Source organism: Oncorhynchus mykiss, chromosome 14, assembly GCF_057628025.1.
Source record: "Oncorhynchus mykiss isolate SJ-2025 chromosome 14, ASM5762802v1, whole genome shotgun sequence".
Lineage (NCBI taxonomy): Eukaryota > Metazoa > Chordata > Actinopteri > Salmoniformes > Salmonidae > Oncorhynchus > Oncorhynchus mykiss.
In genome coordinates, this window is record NC_143035.1 from 8,791,681 (window position 1) to 8,812,874 (window position 21,194).

At 45.5% G+C, this 21,194-nt stretch overlaps 1 protein-coding gene across 1 annotated transcript; it reads right to left on the reverse strand.

Moving 5' to 3' along the window:
* Positions 1-7,217: 7,217 nt before the first annotated feature.
* Positions 7,218-19,180, reverse strand: LOC110488710 (beta-klotho). Its single transcript, XM_021561028.3, has 6 exons — positions 18,076-19,180; positions 16,766-17,279; positions 14,679-14,947; positions 14,245-14,501; positions 13,197-14,131; positions 7,218-12,719 (listed from the first exon to the last, which is right to left on the reverse strand). The coding sequence occupies exons 1-6, from the start codon at positions 18,811-18,813 to the stop codon at positions 12,271-12,273; spliced, it is 3,162 nt and encodes a 1,053-aa protein (XP_021416703.1). The 5' UTR covers positions 18,814-19,180; the 3' UTR covers positions 7,218-12,270.
* Between the last annotated feature and the right edge of the window lie 2,014 nt (positions 19,181-21,194).

A 21,194-nucleotide genomic window follows, 5' to 3' on the forward strand; every position in this document is an offset into this window, starting at 1 on the left:
TCACTCTGAGACATGACTTTTCAACCAGGGTTTTCCCAGTGGGAGGGTTTATGTTAGCAAAAGCAAAAAAATATTTTAAAAAATAAGGAAAAGCAGATCATTAAAATTGTTGCAGGCCAAAATGACAGAGACAAAAAAAAATCCCATTGAAGGAAATACCAGTCAATGGAAATACATTGTTATATGTCCATTGCACCTAATACAACAGTAAAATGCTTACTTACAAGCCCTTATGTGTTAAGTAAAAAATAAGTATTAAAAGTAACAAATAATTAAAGAGCATCAGTAAAATTACAACAGCTAGGCTATATACAGGGGGTATCAGTACAGAGTCAATGAGCAGGAGAACCAGTTAGTTGAGGTAATTGTGGTAATATGTACATTTAGGTAGAGTTAAAGTGACTATGCATAGATAATAAACAGAGAATAGCAGCAGTGTAAAAGGGGAGGGGATGCAAATAGTCTGGGTAGCCATTTGATTAGCTGTTCATGAATCTTATGGCTTGGGGTTAGAAGCTGTTGAGCCTTTTGGACCTAGACTTGGCGCTCCGGCACCACTTCCCGTGCGGTAGCAGAGAGAACAGTCTATGACTAGGGTGGCTGGCATATTTGACAATTCTTAGGGCCTTCCTCTGACACCGCCAGGTCCTGCATGTCAGGAAGCTTGGCCCCAGTGATGTACTGGGCCGTGCGCACTACCCTCTGTCGTGCCTTGTGGTCGGAAGCAGAGCAGTTGCCATACCAGGCAGTGATGCAACCAGTGCTCTCAATGGTGCAGCTGAATACATTTTTGAGGATCTGAGGACCAATGCCAAAACTTTTCAGTCTCCTGAGGGGGAATAGGTTTTGTCGTGCCCTCTTCACAACTGTCTTGGTCTGCTTGGACCATGATAGTTTGTTGGTGATGCGGACACCAAGGAACTTGAAGCTCTCAACCTGCTCCACTACAGCCCCGTCGATGTGAATGGGGTGCGTGCTCGGTCCTCCTTTTCCTGTAGTCCACAATCATCTCCTTTGTCTTGATCACGTTGATGGAGAGGTTGTTGTCCTGGCACCAGGTCTCTGACCTCCTCCCTATAGGCTGTCTCATTGTTGTCGGTGATCAGGCCTACCATCAGCAAACGTAATGATAGTGTTGGAGTCGTGCTTGGCCATGCAGTCAGGAATGAACAGGAGGAGACTGAGCACGCACCCCTGAGGGGCGCCCATGTTGAGGATCAGCGTGGCGGATGTGTTGTTACCTACCCTTACCACCTGGGGGCGGCCTTTCAGGAAGTCCAGGATCCAGTTGCAGAGGGAGATGTTTAGTCCCAGGGTCCTTAGCTTAGTGATGAGCTTTGAGGCCACTATGGTGTTGAAAGCTGGGGCGGTATGCAAATTGGAGTGGTTATAGGGTTTCTGGGATAATGGAGTTGATGTGGGCCATGCCCAGCCTTTCAAAGCACTTCATGGCTACAGATGTGAGTGCTACGGGTCGCTAGTCATTTAGGCAGGTTACCTTAGTGTTCTTGGGCACAGGGACTATAGTGGTCTGCTTGAAACATATTGGTATTATAGACTCAGACAGGGAGAGGTTAAAAATGCCAGTGAAGATACTTGCCAGTTGGTCAGTGCATGCTCAGAGTACACGTCATGGTAAACCGCCTGGCCTTGCGAATGTTGACCTGTTTAAAAGGTCTTACTCACATTGGCTACGGAGAGCGTGATCACGCAGTCGTCCGGAACAGCTGATGCTCTCATGGATGTTTCAGTGTTACTTGCCTCGAAGCGAGCATAGAAGTAATTTAGCTCGTCTGGTAGGCTCGTGTCACTGGGCAGCTCGCAGCTGTGCTTCCCTTTGTAGTCTGTATTAGTTTGCAAGCCCTGCCACATTCGACGAGTGTCGGATCCAGTGTAGTACGATTCGATCTTAGTCCTGTATTGACGCTTTGCTTGTAAGCAGGAACCAGGAGGATATAATTATGGTCAGATTTGCCAAATGCAGGGCAAGGGAGAGCTTTGTATGCGTCTCTGTGTGTGGAGTAAAGGTGGTCTTGAGTTTTTTTTCCCTCTGGTTGCACATTTAACATGCTGGTAGAAATTAGGTAAAATGCATTTAAGTTTCCTTGCATTAAAGTCCCCTGCCACTTGGAGCGCCGCCTCTGGATGAGCGTTTTCCTGTTTGATTATGGCCGTATACAGCTCATTGAGTGCGGTCTTAGTGCCAGCATCGGTCTGTGGTGGTAAATAGACTGCTACGAAGAATATAGTTGAAAACTCTCTTGGTAAACAGTGTGGTGTACAGCTTATCATGAGATACTCTACCTCAGGCGAGCAAAACCTTAAGACTTCCTTAGATATCGTGCACCAGTTGTTGTTTACAAATATACATTGACCGCAACCCCTTGTCTTACCAGAAGCTACTGTTCTATCCTGCCGATACAGTGTATAACCCATCAGCTGTATGTTATTAATTTCGTTGTTCAGCCACGACTGTGAAACATAAGACATTACAGTTTTTAATGTCCCATTGGTAGGATATATGTGTTTGTAGTTCATCTCTTTTATGATCTAATGATTGTTCTTTGGCTAATAGGACCGATGGTAAAGGCAAATTACCCACTCGCCGCCGGATCCTTACAATGCACCCCGACCTTCATCCTCAATATATGACAGGGATAAGGGCCTTGTCGGGTGTCTGGAGTAAATCCCTCCCGTCCAACTCCTTAAAGAAAAAAATGTCTTTCAATATGAGGTGAGTAATCACTGTCCTGATTTCTAGAAGCTCTTTTCGGTCATAAGAGACGGTGGCAGAAACATTATGTACAAAATAAGTAACAAATAAGGAGAAAAAACACACAATAGCACAATTGGTTTGGAACGACAGCATTCTCTCCAGCGCCATCATTAACAATATGGTCTATAGGTTAATTTGCATAATTTAGTGGAATTAAATTGGCCTGTGTGTATTTTCATTAGTCATCATGCATATTATTTATCCAACACAACTATCTCATGTGCACAGCATACAGAGCCTATTTTGAGCGAGATTTATTCTGCCGCTCCTTAGCTGGTTGCTGCTGGAATAAAATGTGATTTTACAAGCTCATTCATTGGGAAACAGTTCTAAATGCAATTGCATGTTAAAAACAAGACTGGCGTTATGGGTGGGCCTTTGGGGGCCTGCCCTACCATACATTCTTGCCCATCCAAATAAAATAATGAAATATTGATTATTTATTTGAGCGAGACAAAGACGAATCAATATTAGATAAATCATCCGAGCCAGCGAAACAGCGCCCCTCTGTTTCGGTATGTGTAGCCCATGAATCTGATGTTGTCTGGCATGTCATATATCTGCATATATGGGCTACGTAAAGACAAAGGGGCGCTGTTTTGCTCGCTCATATGTTTTACCTGTGAGTAGTTTCCTCTCCAGACAGTAGCACCTGCTCCGCTCCTTCTACGATAGTTGAAGGTGCCATGTCCCGTTGATAACCACCCTGATAATTGCCTCGAAACTCAACCTAAACTATACCGAAAGTAATTTCAGCTATTTAACAACAGTTTAAATAAATTAAGTAAAGTATGATTGGGAGAATGGGTGAGTTGATGAGCGAGGTGAAGCGAACGATGCATAATTATTATGCAATCGCCAATTGTGAATAAAGAACAGGGCGGGCCCTTATATTGTATTAATCTATTCTAATTATAATCTCAAAATGGTAGGCTGTGGCAGTCATGACATTTCGTCAGTCGGTGATTGTCAAGCAAATAACTGTTGGTCTCACGGTAATTGACCATTCATTATCATAAACACTTGTAGCATCTCCTGGCTTCCACACATAGCCTACAAAACACTGACGCAGACCTTTGAAACATCTACATTTTAAAAAGTCTAAGAAATCCAAGTAATATAGCCTACACCTTCACAATAAATACATTATTTATTTTAGACAGGTCTAAAGAAGCATGATATGAAGAAAATATAGTCTATTACAGAAGAAAAGAGTAGCATACTCTCAGTTGTCCTTGTGTTAGGTCCTGATCTGGCTGTGTCAAATGGCTGTGGGCTAGTTCATTTAGCAGAAAAAAATTGCTAAGAATTCCGTGGCATTATTTTATAGTATATTTTTTAGAAAGTAGATTTTCTCCAATCAACTTGAGGGAGTGCGCAGGTAGCCTAGTGGTTAGAGCGTTGGACTACAAAATCGAATCCCCCGAGCTGACACGGTAAAAAAAATCTGTCGCTCTGCCCCTGAACAAGGCAGCTAACCCACTGTTCCTAGGCTTTGTTTTTTTGATCAGGCTTCAATAATCTCTCATTCACAATTTGACAAGCACTTGATAATATCTACAATTTCATGGTGGCATCCCCTTTGTGTGGCCATAATGCACCCTAAAACAAACCATGCCTTTTGCGGCCCGTAATGCTGTGTTGTGCCCTTCTCCTTGAGTGCTGCGCAAGCCGAAGCCCTCTCACTCGCATGGCTCTCCATCACGTGATCGGGTCTTTCTCACAGGCTACCAGTGAAGACAGACAAATCAGGGACGACACTGCACATGTCCTTGTACAATTCCGAGTTGCATATTGAAGATCTTGGAAGAACTGTCCACATTTACTTTTCGTCAGCCAACAAGATGAGCAGGCCTAACAAACAGCAAAAGCACTAGCCTATGTCAATCTACCATCCCCATAGTACAAAAGTTTACATTCTATTCTGTGTGAGAAATAAATATTCCAAACATATGTAACAGTATAATTTTAGACCGTCCCCTCGCCCATACCCGGGCGCGAACTAGGGACCTTCTGCACACATCAACAGTCACCCTCGAAGCATCGTTACCCATCGCTCCACAAAAGCCACGGCCCTTGCAGAGCAAGGGGAACTACTACTTCAAGGTCTCAGAGCAAGTGACGTCACTGATTGAAACGCTATTTAGCGCCCACGCTAACTAAGCTAGCTGTTTCACATCCGTTACACTCACCCCCCTTTTGACCTTCCTCCTTTTTCCGCAGCAACCAGTAATCCGGGTCAACAGCATCAATGTAACAGTATAATTTTAGACCGTCCCCTCGCCCATACCCGGGCGCGAACTAGGGACCTTCTGCACACATCAACAGTCAACCTCGAAGCATCGTTACCCATCGCGCCACAAAAGCCGCGGCCCTTGCAGAGCAAGGGGAACTACTACTTCAAGGTCTCAGAGCAAGTGACGTCACTGATTGAAACGCTATTTAGCGCCCACGCTAACTAAGCTAGCCGTTTCACATCCGTTACACATAGTCTGGGACAGTTGTGGGATGTGATAGATCCCAAATGAATACAACCACCAGCATAAACAATATATATATTTACTCAATGTGGCTGACGCAACAGTACAGAATGCTTAGCTTAAAATGTTGATAAACTATTAGGCTATTTCTTCACATTATAAGCGCAGCAATGCGTACATGGCAGTAGGATATAAGCACGAATGTTCCATTAGTGGAAAAAGCCATTATCAAAAGTGACCGTAAATGCAATAATGCATGTAATCCTTTTTATAAAGGTGCATTTTTATAGTGAAAATTATCTTCCCCAAACGTGAAACTCACACACTGCTTATGTATGCCAGTTAGGCTCTTAACCCCTTGTGAAGCGGATTAATGTGCTTCATTTTTAGAATTTATTTGGCCACTTCAGTTGTGATACTAACCTTATCAAAACATATAGGTCTATGGGCTAGGCTACATGAGGTGTGCGACTATGATTCGAAAAAGTCGCAAGAAGAAGGCAGTTTCTTATGCTGGGCATCATTCACAAGTGATTATTATATTATATAATATTGTCACCCATCAGTCTATTCTTGATATAATCTTGTCTTTACATATACTAATAATATACAGTACCAGTCAAAAGTTTGGACACACCTACTCATTCAAGGGTTTTTCTTTATTTTTACTATTTTCTACATTGTAAAATAATAGTGAATACATCAAAACTATGAAATAACACATGGAATCATGTAGGAACCAAAAAAGTGATAAACAAACCAACATCTATGTGAAATTTGCGATTCTTCAAAGTAGACACCAGGCAATGGATATTAGACCGGTGGAAATCTGTCCTTTGAGTCCCAATTTGAGATTTTTGGTTCCAACCGCCATGTCTTTGTGAGACGCAGAGTAGGTGAACAGATAATCTCCACGTGTGGTTCTCACCGTGAAGCATGGAGGAGGAGGTGTGATGGTGTGGGGGTGCTTTGCTGGTGACACTGTCTGTGATTTCTTTAGAATTCAAGGCACACTTAACCAGCATGGCTACCACAGCATTCTGAAGCGATATGCCATCCCATCTTGTTTGCGCTTAGTGGGACTATCATTTGTTTTTTAACAGGACAATGACTCAACACACCTCCAGGCTGTGTAACTGCTATTTGACCAAGACGGAGAATGATGGAGTGCTGCATCAGATGAGCTGGACTCCACAATCACCTGACCTCAACCCAATTGAGAAGGTTTGGGATGAGTTGGACCGCAGATTGAAGGAAAAGCAGGTAACAAGTTCTCAGCATATGTGGGAACTCCTTCAAGACTGTCGGAAAAGTATTCCAGGTGAAGCTGGTTGAGAGAATGCCAAGATGCAAAGCTGTCTGTAAGGATCAACGCTGGAGACAAGAAGCAGGTACAGGGAGTGAACATTTAATTAGTAACGGACATTGAACAGGACAGGACAGCGTCTGGACATGACTATATAATGACATTAATGCTGACACAGGGAACAAACGGGGGAGCAAATAGTTATAGAAGGGGCAATCAACAAAGGGAAGGAGTCCAGGTGTGTCCAATGATGACAAGTGTCCGTAATGAAGGGCAGCCCGGCGCCCTCGAGCGCCAGAGAGGGGGAGCGGGAACAGGCGTGGCAGCTGTCATCAAGGCAAAGGGTGGTTACTTTGAAGAATCTAAAATCTAAAACATCTTTTGATTTGTTTAACACTTTTTCGGTTACTACATGATTCCATATGTGTTATTTCATAGTTTTGATGTCTTCACTGTTCTACATTGTAGAAAATAGTAAAAATAAAGAAAAACCCTTGAATGAGTAGGTGTGTCCAAATTTTTGACTGGTACTGTATGTGTAAAATTTGTTTTGATTTAGAATGGACCATTATCATGCAAATGTTTCGAAACAGGGGCAGTGTGTCAGACTGTGTGTGCAACTGGTCAACTGGAGTCAGGTGCAGGAGAGCAGAGATGAGTGAACAGGCACACTTTAATCGGCAGAAGCAAAACAGTTGGACGCAACAGCATCACAACACTCCAGCCAAAGGCAAAAGCGAATAGCGCCCTGGTCACACAAAATAATGTACAATAATACAATACCACGGGTTCAAAACAATACCCGGGACAAAACAGCCTGACGCGTCACACAATAACCGTAATGAACAATTTCACTCACAGACATGGGGGGGGGAACAGTGGGTTAAATACACCACAAGTAATGAGGGAAATGTAAACCAGGTTTTTGGGAAAACAAGACAAAGCAAATGGAAAATGAAAGGTGGATCGGTGATGGCTAGAAGACCGGTGATGTCGACCGCCGAACGCTGCCCGAACAAGGAGAGGAACCGAGTCGTGACACAGTGGAAAAAAATATGTCATCTATGCACTTAAATACCCAAAAGGAAGACGCTTTTCCTGTGGGTCATTTTCATGCCAGCCTGGTGTGTAATACTCCTGTTGTAAACAGGAGCTTAATATTTGCTTAATATTATTAAAGTTGAGAAATAAACATAGTAGGCCTAGTCTATAGAAAGCTGATGGGATCCTCCTCTTTTTAGTAGAGGTCATCACTATTTTCTCACACAATTGTTAGCCTATAGAAATGTTGCACAACATGAGCTCATGGGCTCTCATGAAATGTTTGATTTTCAATTATATTTGCATTGATGTCAGAGTGATTAGAGGAGTGCTGAGTACCAGGAAGTTTATAAGGCTACTAATGACCATCAGCAGCATCAGAGCTTGGAGAAACCTATTTACTGTGACTAAACTGTCTTATCAGCCTACGCTGGCCTACAGTACTTGGAGTACACAGTGAGAGCGTGCATAATTTACAATGGCACGAAGACCTAGAGGAATGAATGCACGTGCTGCCTTAGCATTGCTACAAAATCTGAATGAAAACGACTCAGATGGTGGGGAAGAATCGATCGTGACATCTCGGATGATTATTCTTCTGATTCTGAGCCTCAGCCTGAACATACATCTCCGAGGCCTAAGCGCAAAAAAAAAACAGAATCATGTCCACTGAGCAGGTGAGACAGGAGAGAAGAGTGGAGGGGTGGCACTGTTTGGAAAGAACAAGCCGGTGACAATGCTATGGACGATTATCCGCATAAAATGTCATCACTTAGAGCTACATCTCAAGCAAAAAACAACATCAGCAACGCACTCACCAGCTTTGTGGTTTATGTGACACGGATGTCTTATGCCATTGCATGAAGACGCACACTATGTAACCACGAGCTGACAAGAATTTACTATTTTTGACTGCTGTCATATTGACACATTCATTATAATGCCATTATTGCTTTTGTGCCAATTTTCACTATTTATCAAGCACACTTAGTGCTTATGACTTTTAGGCTACTGATGTTTTCACCATTGGACTGCCCATCTTGCTGATGTTGCAAGGGAAGTCAGGTCTGGAGTGAACCAAGGGCTATATCTGTTCTTAGTTTTACATAATTTGAAAGGGGCATGCTTATTTAAGATGGTGAGGAAATTACTTTTAAAGAACGACCAGGCATCCTCTACTGACGGGATGAGATCAATATCCTTCCAGCATACCCGGGCCAGGTCGATTAGAAAGGCCTGCTCGCAGAAGTGTTTTAGGGAGCGTTTGACAGTGTTGAGGGGTGGTCGTTTGACCGCGGACCAATAACGGATGTAGGCAATGAGGCAGTGATCGCTGAGATCCTGATTGAAAACAGCAGAGGTGTATTTGGAGGGCTAATAGCTATAAGGGTGCCCATATTTACAGATTTAGGGTTGTACCTGGTGGGTTCCTTGATCATTTGTGTGAGATTGAGGGCATCTAACTTAGATTGTAGGATGGCCGGGATGTTAAGCATATCCCAGTTTAGGTCACCTAACAGAATGAACTCTGAAGATAGATGGGGGGCAATCAATTCACATATGGGGTTCAGGGCACAGCTGGGGGCTGAGGGTGTCTATAGCAGGCGGCAACAGTGAGAGACTTATTTCTGGAGAGATCTCTGCAGTAGATTGCAACTCCTCCCCCTTTCGCAGTTCTATCTTGGCGGAAAATGTAGTTGGGGATGGAAATCTCAGAATTTTTGGTGGCCTTCCTAAGCCAGGATTCAGACACGGCAAGGACATCAGGGTTGGCAGAGTGTGCTAAAGCAGTGAGTAAAACAAACTAAGGGAGGAGGCTTCTGATGTTAACATGCATGAAACCAAGGCCTTTACGGTTACAGAAGTCAACAAATGAGAGCGCCTGGGGACACACAAGGCCTGGGGACACACAGGGCCTGGGTTAACCTCTACATCACCTGAGGAAAAGAGGAAGAGTGCGTTGGGGACAGAGAATAAAAGGAGCAGATTTCTGGGCGTGATAGGATAGATTCAGGGCACAATGTACAGACAGGGGTATGGTAGGGTGCGGGTACAGTGGAGGTAAACCTAGGCATTGAGTGACGATAAGAGAGGTTGCATCTCTGGACGCACTAGTTATGCTGGGTGAGGTCACCGCATGGGTGGGAGGTGGGACAAAAGAGGTATCTGAGGCATGTTGAGTGGGAATAGGGGCTCCACAGTAAACTAAAACAATGATAACTACCCTATACAACAGTATACAAGGCATATTGACATTAGAGAGAGACATAACGCGAGGCATAAAGCAATCGCAGGTGTTGATTGGGAGAGCTAGCTAAGACAACAACTGGTAAGACAACAACAGCAAATCAGCTAAGGCAACAACAACAGGTAAAATGGTGATGAATGTGCAGAGAGGGTCAGTTAACTACACACAGGGCCTGAGTTCGAGGCTGGGGCTGACAGATAAACACAATAAACAAAATGGAGTACTGTGATTAATGAACAGTCCAGCATGCATCAGTTATGTAGCCAAGTGATCATAGGGTCCAGTAAACAGCAATAAATGAAACAGGGAAGCCGCTAACCTGCAAAGTTCTACGCTAGCAAGCGGGAAACACAGCGTTCATAAAGTTAGCAGGCCGGGGCTAGCAGAAACGTCTTCACTGATGTCCGGCAAAGGCCGGTTGAGGGCACATCCGCCGGAATTACGTTGGCAGTCCAGTCGTGATGGATCGGCAGGGCTCCGTGTCGACAAAGGGTCCAGGCCAGTTGGCAAAAGAGGTATTGTAGCTGGAGTAATTTAATTTGCCAGCCGGGAGATGCACCTGGCTCAAGGCTAACTGGTGCTAGCTTCTGGACAAGGGCGTTAGCCACTATAGCCACTCGGTAGCAGCTAGCTAGCTGCGATGATCCGATGCAAAGGTCCAGAGCTTACAGCAGGAATCCGGTGATGTAGTGGATTCTAGTCGTGTTAGTGAAGAGTTCGGGAGGCATCAGCTGTATAGCCGAGTGATCATAGGGTTCACTGAGCAGGCCGGGAGATGGGACTGGCTCAAGGCTAGCTTCGGGGCTGGGCCACTCGGTAGCAGCTAGCTAGCTGCGATGATCAGGAGTAATGGTCCAGGGCTTAAGGCAGGAATCCGGTGTTGTAGTGGAGAAAAGCAGTCCGGTATGCTCAGGGTTGATATCGTGCTGTGCAGACTGGCAAATATTATCCAGGCTAAAAGCATCGAGTGTCTGAGCTAAAGGTAAAGGCCGCTAGCAGTGGCTAACAAGGACTAAATAGCTAGTAGCTAATTAGCTGGTTAGATTCCGATGGCTAGCTCCTGATGGAGGTTCTAGCTATAATGTCTTAAAATAGCAGATTCGTATCACATTGAGTGAGGCGGGTTGCTGGAAGGTATATTTAATTAAAAAATGGATAAAGAGATTGAAATATATACAAAAAAAGACAACAAAAAATGTACACAGGACAACAACAAACAACGTCTTTACTGCTACGCCATCTTGGATTCAACCTCCCTCTCTCTCTCTCTCTTTCTCTCTCTCTCTCTCGCTCTCTCTCAATTAAATCCTCTCTCAGTTCTCTGTCTCTCAATTCAATTCTCTCTACCAATTATTTCTCTCTCTCTCTCATTCTCTCTCTATTTTCTTATCAAGGGCCGTGAACCAGTTTTGGGACATATGACACCCACTAGGGGGCAGCAGTGTCTGAAGGAAACAGTGCCCACATAGAGCAGCAACTTCTGGCACAACGATTTAATTTTATTTCATATATAATGTATTATTTTGGATCCATTTACAGAATAAAATGTTTTGAACTCAGCAAACTTTGCCCATCATCTTCCCAAAAAAGGTGCACAATCATTGGCAATAATAAATTAGAATAAGCGCTTGAGTTAGCCATTTGTAGATAACATGTTCAAGTGGTTTTGTCTCTGGAGCGCAGAGGGAAAAACACTACTGCCATCAGCGCAGACTCCCTATTTTAGGAACTCCTTACCACAAATATACAAAGACTGTCCAAGGGTGTCTCAGGGAGAGTTGGGATATGCAAAAAAAAAAAAAAAAACATTTATAAATTCACACGTATAAATTCACACTTGTACACGTGTGAAATAGGACAAATATAAGTACCCACCAAATTACAAGACAGGTGAGGACACACTATGACACACACCAACAAGTCATACTAACAGGCCGCTCTTGTACACCATACATGATCAGTACATCACAACAGCAGCATTCATAGAAGATCTCAAGCTATAGCCAACGTTCTGTCAACGAAACAACAAAGCAATCCCATGGCAACATCATATTCTTGTCTGTGATAACATATATCCTACATACTGTCAATTATGTTAATTGCCTATACATTGATCATCAATATGTGGTATCTCTAGGGCTCAGACAGAAGATGACCCCTTGGCCCTTGCTGATCCCGCTGCGTTGAGCCCAGTCCCATTGGGCTTGTGGAGGATAATGAAGTTGCCCCCTAGACACTGATCTAAATTTTTCCTTTATCCAATAAGTTCAAGGTTTTGGGGAGGGTAAGCTGATCCTAGACCTGTCCCTAAGAACCACAACTCAAAAGGGCACCATGGCACTCTCCCGGAAGCTTGGCTGGCGTGTAAAACCTGCAGGCCACTACAACAGGAATGAACTCAGTATGAATGAGGCCCTGACTAACAGCGGACCACGCGGATCCTATCCGTCACACTCTGTAGTGACACTCTCTCCCACGGCTGACACTTCCTCCCGAGCGGGATGGGACACACCGGCAAACCCACCCTCCTCCTCCTCCTAGTCCTCTTCCCCCTGACGACGACGATGACGACCCCCACCAGCATAGCTAACGTAAGGAGGAGACATGCAGCGAAGAACAGCAGCAGTTTGTTCTCTGAGATGCGAGCGCAGATGGAACACACCGCCCTGCGGTCAATGATCCTACAGGAGGATGTGACGTTGTTGCCAGGGAAACCGCTGCGCTCGATGATCTCTCTGTAGGCTGCGATGGAGGCTTTGGGTCGGGACTTGTGGTGGGAAGAGGTGAAGAGGCCGAACTCAGGGACGTGTCGATCCTGCAGCTTCCAGACGTAGAAGCCCTTTAGGTTGACTCCATCCAACTGGCGAGCTAGGGAGGAGCAAAAACAGGGAGAGGTTGAGGTCAGAATCCCTCTTTTGACATATAGAAAAGCAATGTCAACAGAGAAGCTGTAGCATATTGTGGCTAAAGTACTGCACAGAACGTTTAGTTCAGTACATGACAGGACAGTTCTCACTGGGATGAACTTTATGAGCTCAAAGGTTTCTTATACTGTAAAGTCCATGAGTTTTATGAGGGGGCTCATGTGATACGGCCGTGTGCTGTGGTGTGTTAGGAAATGAGCTGTGAGAAAAGTCAACTTCGACCTCTCATACTTAAAGCTGCTAATGAGTGCCCTACTCTACCTGTCTGCAGAAGAAACTGCTGAGAGGTCTGTTTATTTCGAACAATATAAATAAGTATAGAACCTCCAGGCTATTTCTGATAAGAACAAACTAGTGGGTTATCATTGGACTGGAGTTTGGGGGTTTGAAGGGAGTTTGAGGAGGTTAGAGAGAGGCTCACCTTTGAGGGCCTCCTGTAGGTAATTTCTGATGTAGTGCTGCCTGAGCAGATCATTTACAGGGGCCTGGTCGTCCACCCCACTGGCTGTGACTACAACAGGCAGGGCCCCTCCATACCTCTCCTTCACCCAGCGCAGCACCCTCCGGAGGCCCCAGGGGACCACTGCCTGCTCCAGACCAGAAGAGGCCCAGGTGTGGTCAGACATCAGCAGGCAGCCATGGTCTGGAGGTTGCTGGGGGTTAGGTGGGGCAGTCTGAGGAGACTGGGGGCGTGGTGACACAAGACGTGTGGTGAAGTGGTTCAGTGCAATGAAGCCCAGCGCCCCTCCTAGCTCCTCTTTTTCCCGGGCGGTGAAGTGTGGTAGTGGGGATCCAGGGAGGCCCATCACCCTTGCCCTCTCCTCCAAGTACCTCCTCACCTCTGGAGGGTACCTACCACTCTTACCCTCCCCCTCTCTGCCCCCTAGTAGTGGGTCTAGGAAACGACCAAGCTCAAACAACAGGAATCTCTGAGCGGCTGTTGCATGTGACTCCAGGAAGGGGTTGGCGGGTTCTACCCAGTCTGCGTGCAGAGCCAGGGACACCAGTCCTCCCTGTTGGCTGAGATACTCCCTCTCATAAAGCCTCCAGGCCTTAGCGTGGGCCAGGAGGAGATTATGGGCTGCCAGATGCTGCTCCTCCCCGATCTTGTAGGCATCCACTAGTCTGTTGGGCTCATTGATGGTAATCCAGTAGCTCACCCAGGGCCCCAGCTCCCTGTAGCAGAGGGCTGCGTATCTCTGGAAGGCCTCCACCGTGCTCTGGTTCAGCCAGCCGCCAGAGGCATGCAGCGGGCCGGGCAAGCCCAGCAGAGGGACTCTGTTAGTAGGGTAGTAGAGGGTGACCACAGCCTCCAGGCCCTGCTTGCGGAGTTCGGTGAGGAAGCAGCGGTAGTACCTGTTAGAAAGAGTTTGAAATGCAAAGTGTGTATGCATACAGGCGTGCATTTTAGTGTGAGTTTGCATGTGTGGTAAACATTTGAATACACAGTATACAGTTGATGTGTCTACCTTAGGGCCTCTGTGTCCACATTAGACAGATCTCCTTGGGCAAGGATTAGGGACCAGTTGAGGGCGAAGAGGTAGTGAGATGCCCCTGTGGACTTAAAGAGGCTCACGTGACCACTGATGGCCAGGTAGTCAGTGCACTGTGCCTCCCTGATGTGGAGGTTGACTCCTTGGACAGGACGCAGTGCCCCATCCCCTGTCAGGTTCCAGCTGTACAGGTGGGGGTCGGTGAATTGAGGGGAGAAGGGATAGAAATTGACCTTTGATAAAAGAAGAAATATATAGGTTTTTGTTTTTGTTTGCATCATCCAGCTTGCTTATTGTTCTGTTTGAGATCAAGAGCAAGGAAGGCAGAGCAGTTTTGCAAAATAAAATCACCCTCTCTTTCCTTTCTCCTGCCTCTCTCGTGTCCTTTCTTCTCCTTCTCATCCCCTCACCTGTAGGCTGGAGTCGGCCACACCCCAATGGAAGTCACATGGGAAACGCCCTTTGACCTCTCCGGTGATCTCATCACTGAGGAAACCGTTGTCCTTGATGACCTGCCTGTAGAACAGAGCAGTGGTCTTGGGAACCCTGGTTCTGTTGGCCTGGCTGAAATCTAGGTAGAACAGGCCTCGTCTCACACTGTAGCCGTAGTTCCACTCAAAACCATCCACCAGAGACCAGGCTGTGTAGCCAAACACTCTGACACCGTCAAACACCATCGCTGGACACAGACAAACACAGAACGAAGGAGATGTTACCAAAGAGGTACAAATAGCACAACATATCAGGTTAAATGTATAGTACCAGTCAAAAGTCTGGATGCACCTACTCGTGCAAGGGTTTTTCTTTATTTTTGCTATTTTCTACATTGTAGAATAATAGTGAAGACATCAAAACTATGAAATAACACATGGAATCATGTCATAACCAAAACACTGTTAAACAAATCAAAATATATTTTAGAGTCTTCAAAGTAGCCACCCTTTGCCTTGATGACAGCTTTGCACACTCTTGGCATTCTCTCAACCAGCTTCACCTGGAATGCTTTTCCAACAGTCTTGAAGGAGTTCCCACATATGCTGAGCACTTGTTGGCTGCTTTTCCTTCACTCTGCGGTCCAGCTCATCCCAAACCATCTCAATTGGGTTGAGGTTGGGTGATTGTGGAGGCCAGCTCATCTGATGCAGCACTCCATCATTCTCCTTCTTGGTCAAATAGCCATTACACAGCCTGAGGGTGTGTTGGGTCATTGTCCTGTTGAAAAACAAATGATAGTCCCACTAAGCGCAAACCAGATGGGATGGCATATCGGCGTATCGCTGCAGAATGCTGTGGTAGCCATGCTGGTTAAGTGTGCCTTGAATTCTAAAGAAATCACAGACAGTGTCACCAGCAAAGCACCCCCACACCATCACACCTCCTCCTCCATGCTTCACAGATTTCCACCGGTCTATTATCAATTGCTTGGTTTCTTGGCACAAGCAAGTCCCTTCTTCTTATTGGTGTCCTTTAGTAGTGATTTCTTTGCAGCAATTCATGCATGAAAGTCTGATTCACGCAGTCCCTGATTCACACAGTCTCATGTGTCTGTTACTTGAACTCTGTGAAGCATTTATTTGTGCTGCAATTTCAGAGGCTGGTAACTCTACTGAACTTATCCTTTGCAGCAGAGGTCACCCTGGGTTTTTCTTTCCTGTGGCAGACCTCATGAGAACCAGTTTCATCATAACGATTGATGGTTTTTGCGACTGCACTTGAAGAAACTTTCAAAGTTCTTGAAATCTTTTGCATTGACTGACCTTCATTTTTTATTTTTTTTACCTTTCTTTAACTAGGCAAGTCATTTAAGAACAAATTCTTATTTACAATGACGGCCTACCAGGTAACACTGCCTTGTTCAGGGACAGAACAACAGATTTTTACCTTGTCAGCTCGGGGATTCGATCCAGCAACCTTTCGGTTACTGGCCCAACGCTAGGCTGCCTGCCGCCCCATAATAAGGATGGACTGTTGTTTCTCTTTGCTCATTTGAACTGTTCTTGCCATAATATGGACTTGGTCGTTTACCAAATAGGGCTATCTTCTGTATACCACCCCTACCTTATCACAACACAACGGATTGGCTCAAACGCATTAAGAAGGAATGAAATTCCACAAATGAACTTTTAACAAGGCACACCTGTTAATTGAAATGCCTTCCAGGGGACTACCTCATGAAGCTGGTTGAGAGAATGTCAGGAGTGTGCAAAGCTGCCATCAAGACAAAGGGTGTCTACTTTGAAGAATCTAAAATCTAAAATATATTTTGATTTGTTTAACACTTTTCTGGTTACTACATGATTCCATATGTGTTATTTCCTAGATTGGAAGTCTTCACTATTATTCTACAATGTAGAAAATAGTACAAATAAATAAAACCCATGAATGAGTAGGTGTGTCTAAACTTTTGACTGGTACTGTACTCTCTCTTGTTGACCTCCTCTGTTTTCCCTAATCCTGCCCCCCATCCTCGGCCTCCTCCTCCTTGCCCCCTTCTCACCTTGCAGCACCTGGTTGATGAACCTCTTCATCAGGTAGATGGCATCTGTATCCTCTCTCTCCACAGCTGCAGCTGAGAACCAGCCCCCCTCCGCCACCAGCACAGGCAGGTCCCCATACTCCAGCCTCACCCAGCCCAGCACCCGCCTCATGTCCGGGTACACAGTCTGCCCATAGTGGGCTAGACTCCGGCCCAGACGCAGGTTGTTAGGCCCAAAGGACAGGGAAAAGAAGTCAGCCGTTCCCCGCACCAAGTGTTTCTCCTCTGGGGTGAACTCAGGCAGAAGCCCCCTGTGGGTGGATCTCATGGATGCTGGGTAGTCCCCATCCCTGAAGATGGGATTGGCGAACCAGCCAAGCACCGCCTCCATGGACTGCTGGCAGAGTTCAATATTGACCGGTGTGGCTTGGTCTCTCTTAGGCTCCATCCAATGGGAACCCAAGACGATGGACACTTTACCATTCTGAGTCGGCCGGAAGTAGGTGTCATAGGTGTGCCATACTTTGGCATGCGCCTGGAAATGAAAATAAAATGAGGAATAAATCAAATGGAGGTCTGTTACATGCATTGCATTATGGCAGAGACATTACACATACACATACACATAGTACAGACATCGGACCTGTACAGTGTGAATATGCACTGGGACAGAGCTGATTATTAATGAAGCCGCAAAACTGTTGCTGTCACAGACTTTGACCCCCAGTGGCTCCTTAAGTGTCCTGTTTACTAATCACAGTACTGCAGCTGTAATAAACCTCTCGTGGCAGAAGGTAAACACACTTTTTAACAAGAGGTCAATGACTGCTAATAGCTGCTGAAGGAGCACAGTGAATATTGAATATCACAACATAAAACCATTTGGATAAGTTTAACCTGATTGACTGAATAAAGCACAGCATGTACCATGGCTTTTCAAGTGTTATGTCTTCACTCATTTTCTTTGCAATGTCTTGAACCCAATGAATGACGCAAACATTCACTGACGACATCAGCTGATAAATCCCACAGAAGTACGAAGTTCAGGAACAGGCTGTCTGACTAAACGTGGTCTTAGTCTGTACTATGGTCTGTTCAACAGACCCTTTCACACAAGTCAATCTATCCAAAGGGTTCTAATTTACAACTCAACCCCCTGACCCCCCTCCCAAATGGGTACAAATAATCCATTGCCCTTTGACACAGAACTAGGAACTTTTCTTTCTGAAATCCTAACCATTCCCATTGGAGGGAAAAAAATAAAATGACCAAAGCTCATCGACTATGGGGCAACTTCATCCTCTGACCCTTAACCCTTGACCCTGCCTTACCTTGATGAGGTTGTGGGCCACATTAAAGGGTGCGGTAGCGTCGCCTGTCTCTCCAGGCGCGTGCACCCCTGTCCCGTACCCCTGGACTGCCACCAGGTAGGGGTTGTGTATGGTGATCCAGTACCTCACACGGCCCCCGTACGTTCGAAAACAGAAGGCAGCGTATGCATCAAACAAACCCACCAGGGTGTCATTCCTCCACCCCCCGTAGTGCTCCTGCAGGGCCTGGGGAAGGTCCCAATGGAACAGGGTGACCACCGGCTCAATTCCCCTCTCCAGGAGCCTGTCGAGCAGTCTCCCATAGTGCTCCATAGCCACCCTATTGGGCCGACCTGTGGCAACACCGTCGGGGAAGATTCGGGGCCAGGAGAGGGAGAAGGCGTAGGAGCGCACCCCGAGGTACCCCAGCGCCTCAACGTCCTCCTCCCAGCGGTTGTAGCCGTCACTGGCCGCGTCAGCGACACTTCCATCACCTCGGTGGGGGACTGAGTGGGTGAAGTTATCCCAGATTGAGGGGCCTTTACCGTCACAGTCCCAGGCCCCCTCGGTCTGGAAGGCAGAGGTCCCCGTACCCCAGAGGAACCCTGGAGGGAAGGTCCCATGGAAGAAGGACTGGCTCTGGGTGAAGGGCTCTGGGGTGGTGGGATGCTGCCACTGCCTCCTGCCCTCCCCCAGGGAACAGAAATCTCCGCGCCAGACCATCACTGTCAGGAAGAGCGAGAAAAGGTATGTTGCCATATTGGAGTCTGTAGAAGAAGAATGATCCTCTCCAGAGTTTTCCAAAATCCTTTAGAAGAAATAAGCTGGTCTCTGTCTGAGGGACTGTTTGTGTGTAAGTATCAGCGGTCCGGATGTTAAGAAGGTGAGGGATCCATGATGAAGATTAGAAGATGAAGGGATTGAAGTGAGCGACTACAGGAGACTGAGACGTCTACATGTGGAAGCCAGGAGGTGTGCAGTGTCCATCTGACAGGCTAACATGGTTGGACTTCCCTATATCTCTCTCTCTCTACCTCCCTCCTTTTCTCTCCCCTCCCTCTTTCTGACACATACAGGAACATTGTACACGCACAACCACACTCACAAACACTGACTCATACACTCAGGAGCACACGCACCCGCACACACCTTTGAGGCAGACGCATGATAATTTTGTCAATGATTAGCTTGAACTCCGATCATCCTCACCTCTATGACTGGGATGTAGCTCCCATTTACTCTCTCTCTCTCCCCCCATCTCTATCTCACAATCACTGTCTCCTGCTAAATCTTATACTCTCCCTATCACTTTACCCTTCATTTTATTTTCAGCGATCTTACCGTCGTATTGGAATCATTACAACCTAATGGATAGTAAGGAAAATATTGGCTTGTTCTTGCAGCTATTCAAACCCAAGATGTCCTGTTTGAGAAATAGCCACAATAAGGTTGAGTTAAGGGTTTAGCTGTGGGGCACATCCACAAGATAAAACCCACATGTCAGTTGGATTCATGGAATCAGAGACAAATAGAATACAGTTTAGCCACGGGCCACAAAGAATACTGGGGAAGAATTGAGCGTTCCCTATGGTTTTATGGCCAAATCAGTCCAAGCCTGGCCTCACTGTTATCCTAGATTTGATTAAAGATGACGACAGATAAAAACAGGCATGATGTTCCTATTGATCTCATTCACTTCCGCAAATTGTGTGTGTGAGTGTGTGTGAGTGTGTGTGTGTGTGTGTGTGTGTGTGTGTGTGTGTGTGCGTGTGTGTGTGTGTGTGTGTGTGTGTGCGCGTGCGCGTGTTACCTATCTTTGATCTAATCTTAGGAAATACAAAATAAAACAGAAACAACTCCCCATCTGCCATATCCTTAATGTTGTTGTTTGTGTAGCTGTGAAGATGCCAGTTGTTGTAAAGTGGTGGTTGGAGATAGAGACACCTTATCATTAAATGTGTCACAGGCGTTATTAGGTTAGGGTCCATTTAGCTGGAGAATGGATATCCTTCACCTCTACCTGACCTGACATCAGCATGGTTGCAATGATACAGCACAAATGTAGGCCTACCCTCCCGAAAAGCACTGCACTAGTATGCTGTACCTTTGAGCTGACTGGCCTAAACTTGATCAAGTATATCAAACGGGAGATCAGCGATGGTATATGGTGGGATACATCTTGGGATGCTAGGCTGGAGCTATCAGTTCCCATTAGCGACTTTACCACTGCTGAATATGGGATGAAAATATGCATTATGGTGCACTCTCTTGGAGAAGCACATGAATCCATGCGTCAGAGGGAGAGAGTAGCTCACTGTAAAGTCAGCAATGCTCCGGGCCCAGGGAGGAGTGAAGTGGGAGTGTTTAGAAGCACACTGTGAACGTGGCAAGGGGTCAGACTTGAAAACCCTAATTTTCACAAAGGGGGGTTCAGCCAGGATTTGAACCCTGGACCGCTCGCACCCAAAGAAAACGCCATACTCCTAGACCAACAAGCCCTGTCGTTGAAAATGTGTAATGGGTGGCTATTACAATACTCAAGCTTTTCTCGATCAAGATCAGCAGGGCTCATTGGTCTAGGGCAGGGGTGTCAAAGTCAAATGGACGGAGGGCCAAATAAAAAAATCAGCTACAAGACGAGGGCCGGACTGTTCGAATGTTCATTGAAAAATTTTTAAATGACGCATATAGTCTAGTGAACCTAATTGAACCTACTGAAAACCTAACAAATATATTACAATATGATCAGATAAATAAAGCAATATTTTCTTATGGCTCTGTCAGTAATCTTTAATTTTCAACAGACACAAAAGACAAATTTCCTTTATATAAATATCCCCATAACATGAACATTAAATGAAAGAAACCGGTATTCAAGGCACCATCAGTAGACTATATTTTCTATTTTAGCAAAAGTGGGCTAAATTTACTTCAAAGAAAAAACAATAATAGCAATTTTCTATCATCCACTCAACTGAAATATTTTTAAAATATAATTGGATTGAAATACAAAAAAATAAAGTGCAAAAATCTATTAATCAAAAACAACACTTTGTTTAAGGAGAAGTAACATGCAGTGAAAACAAATATTAAATTTTAACTTTTAAACTTGAACTGAGTAAAAACTCTAAATATGTGAT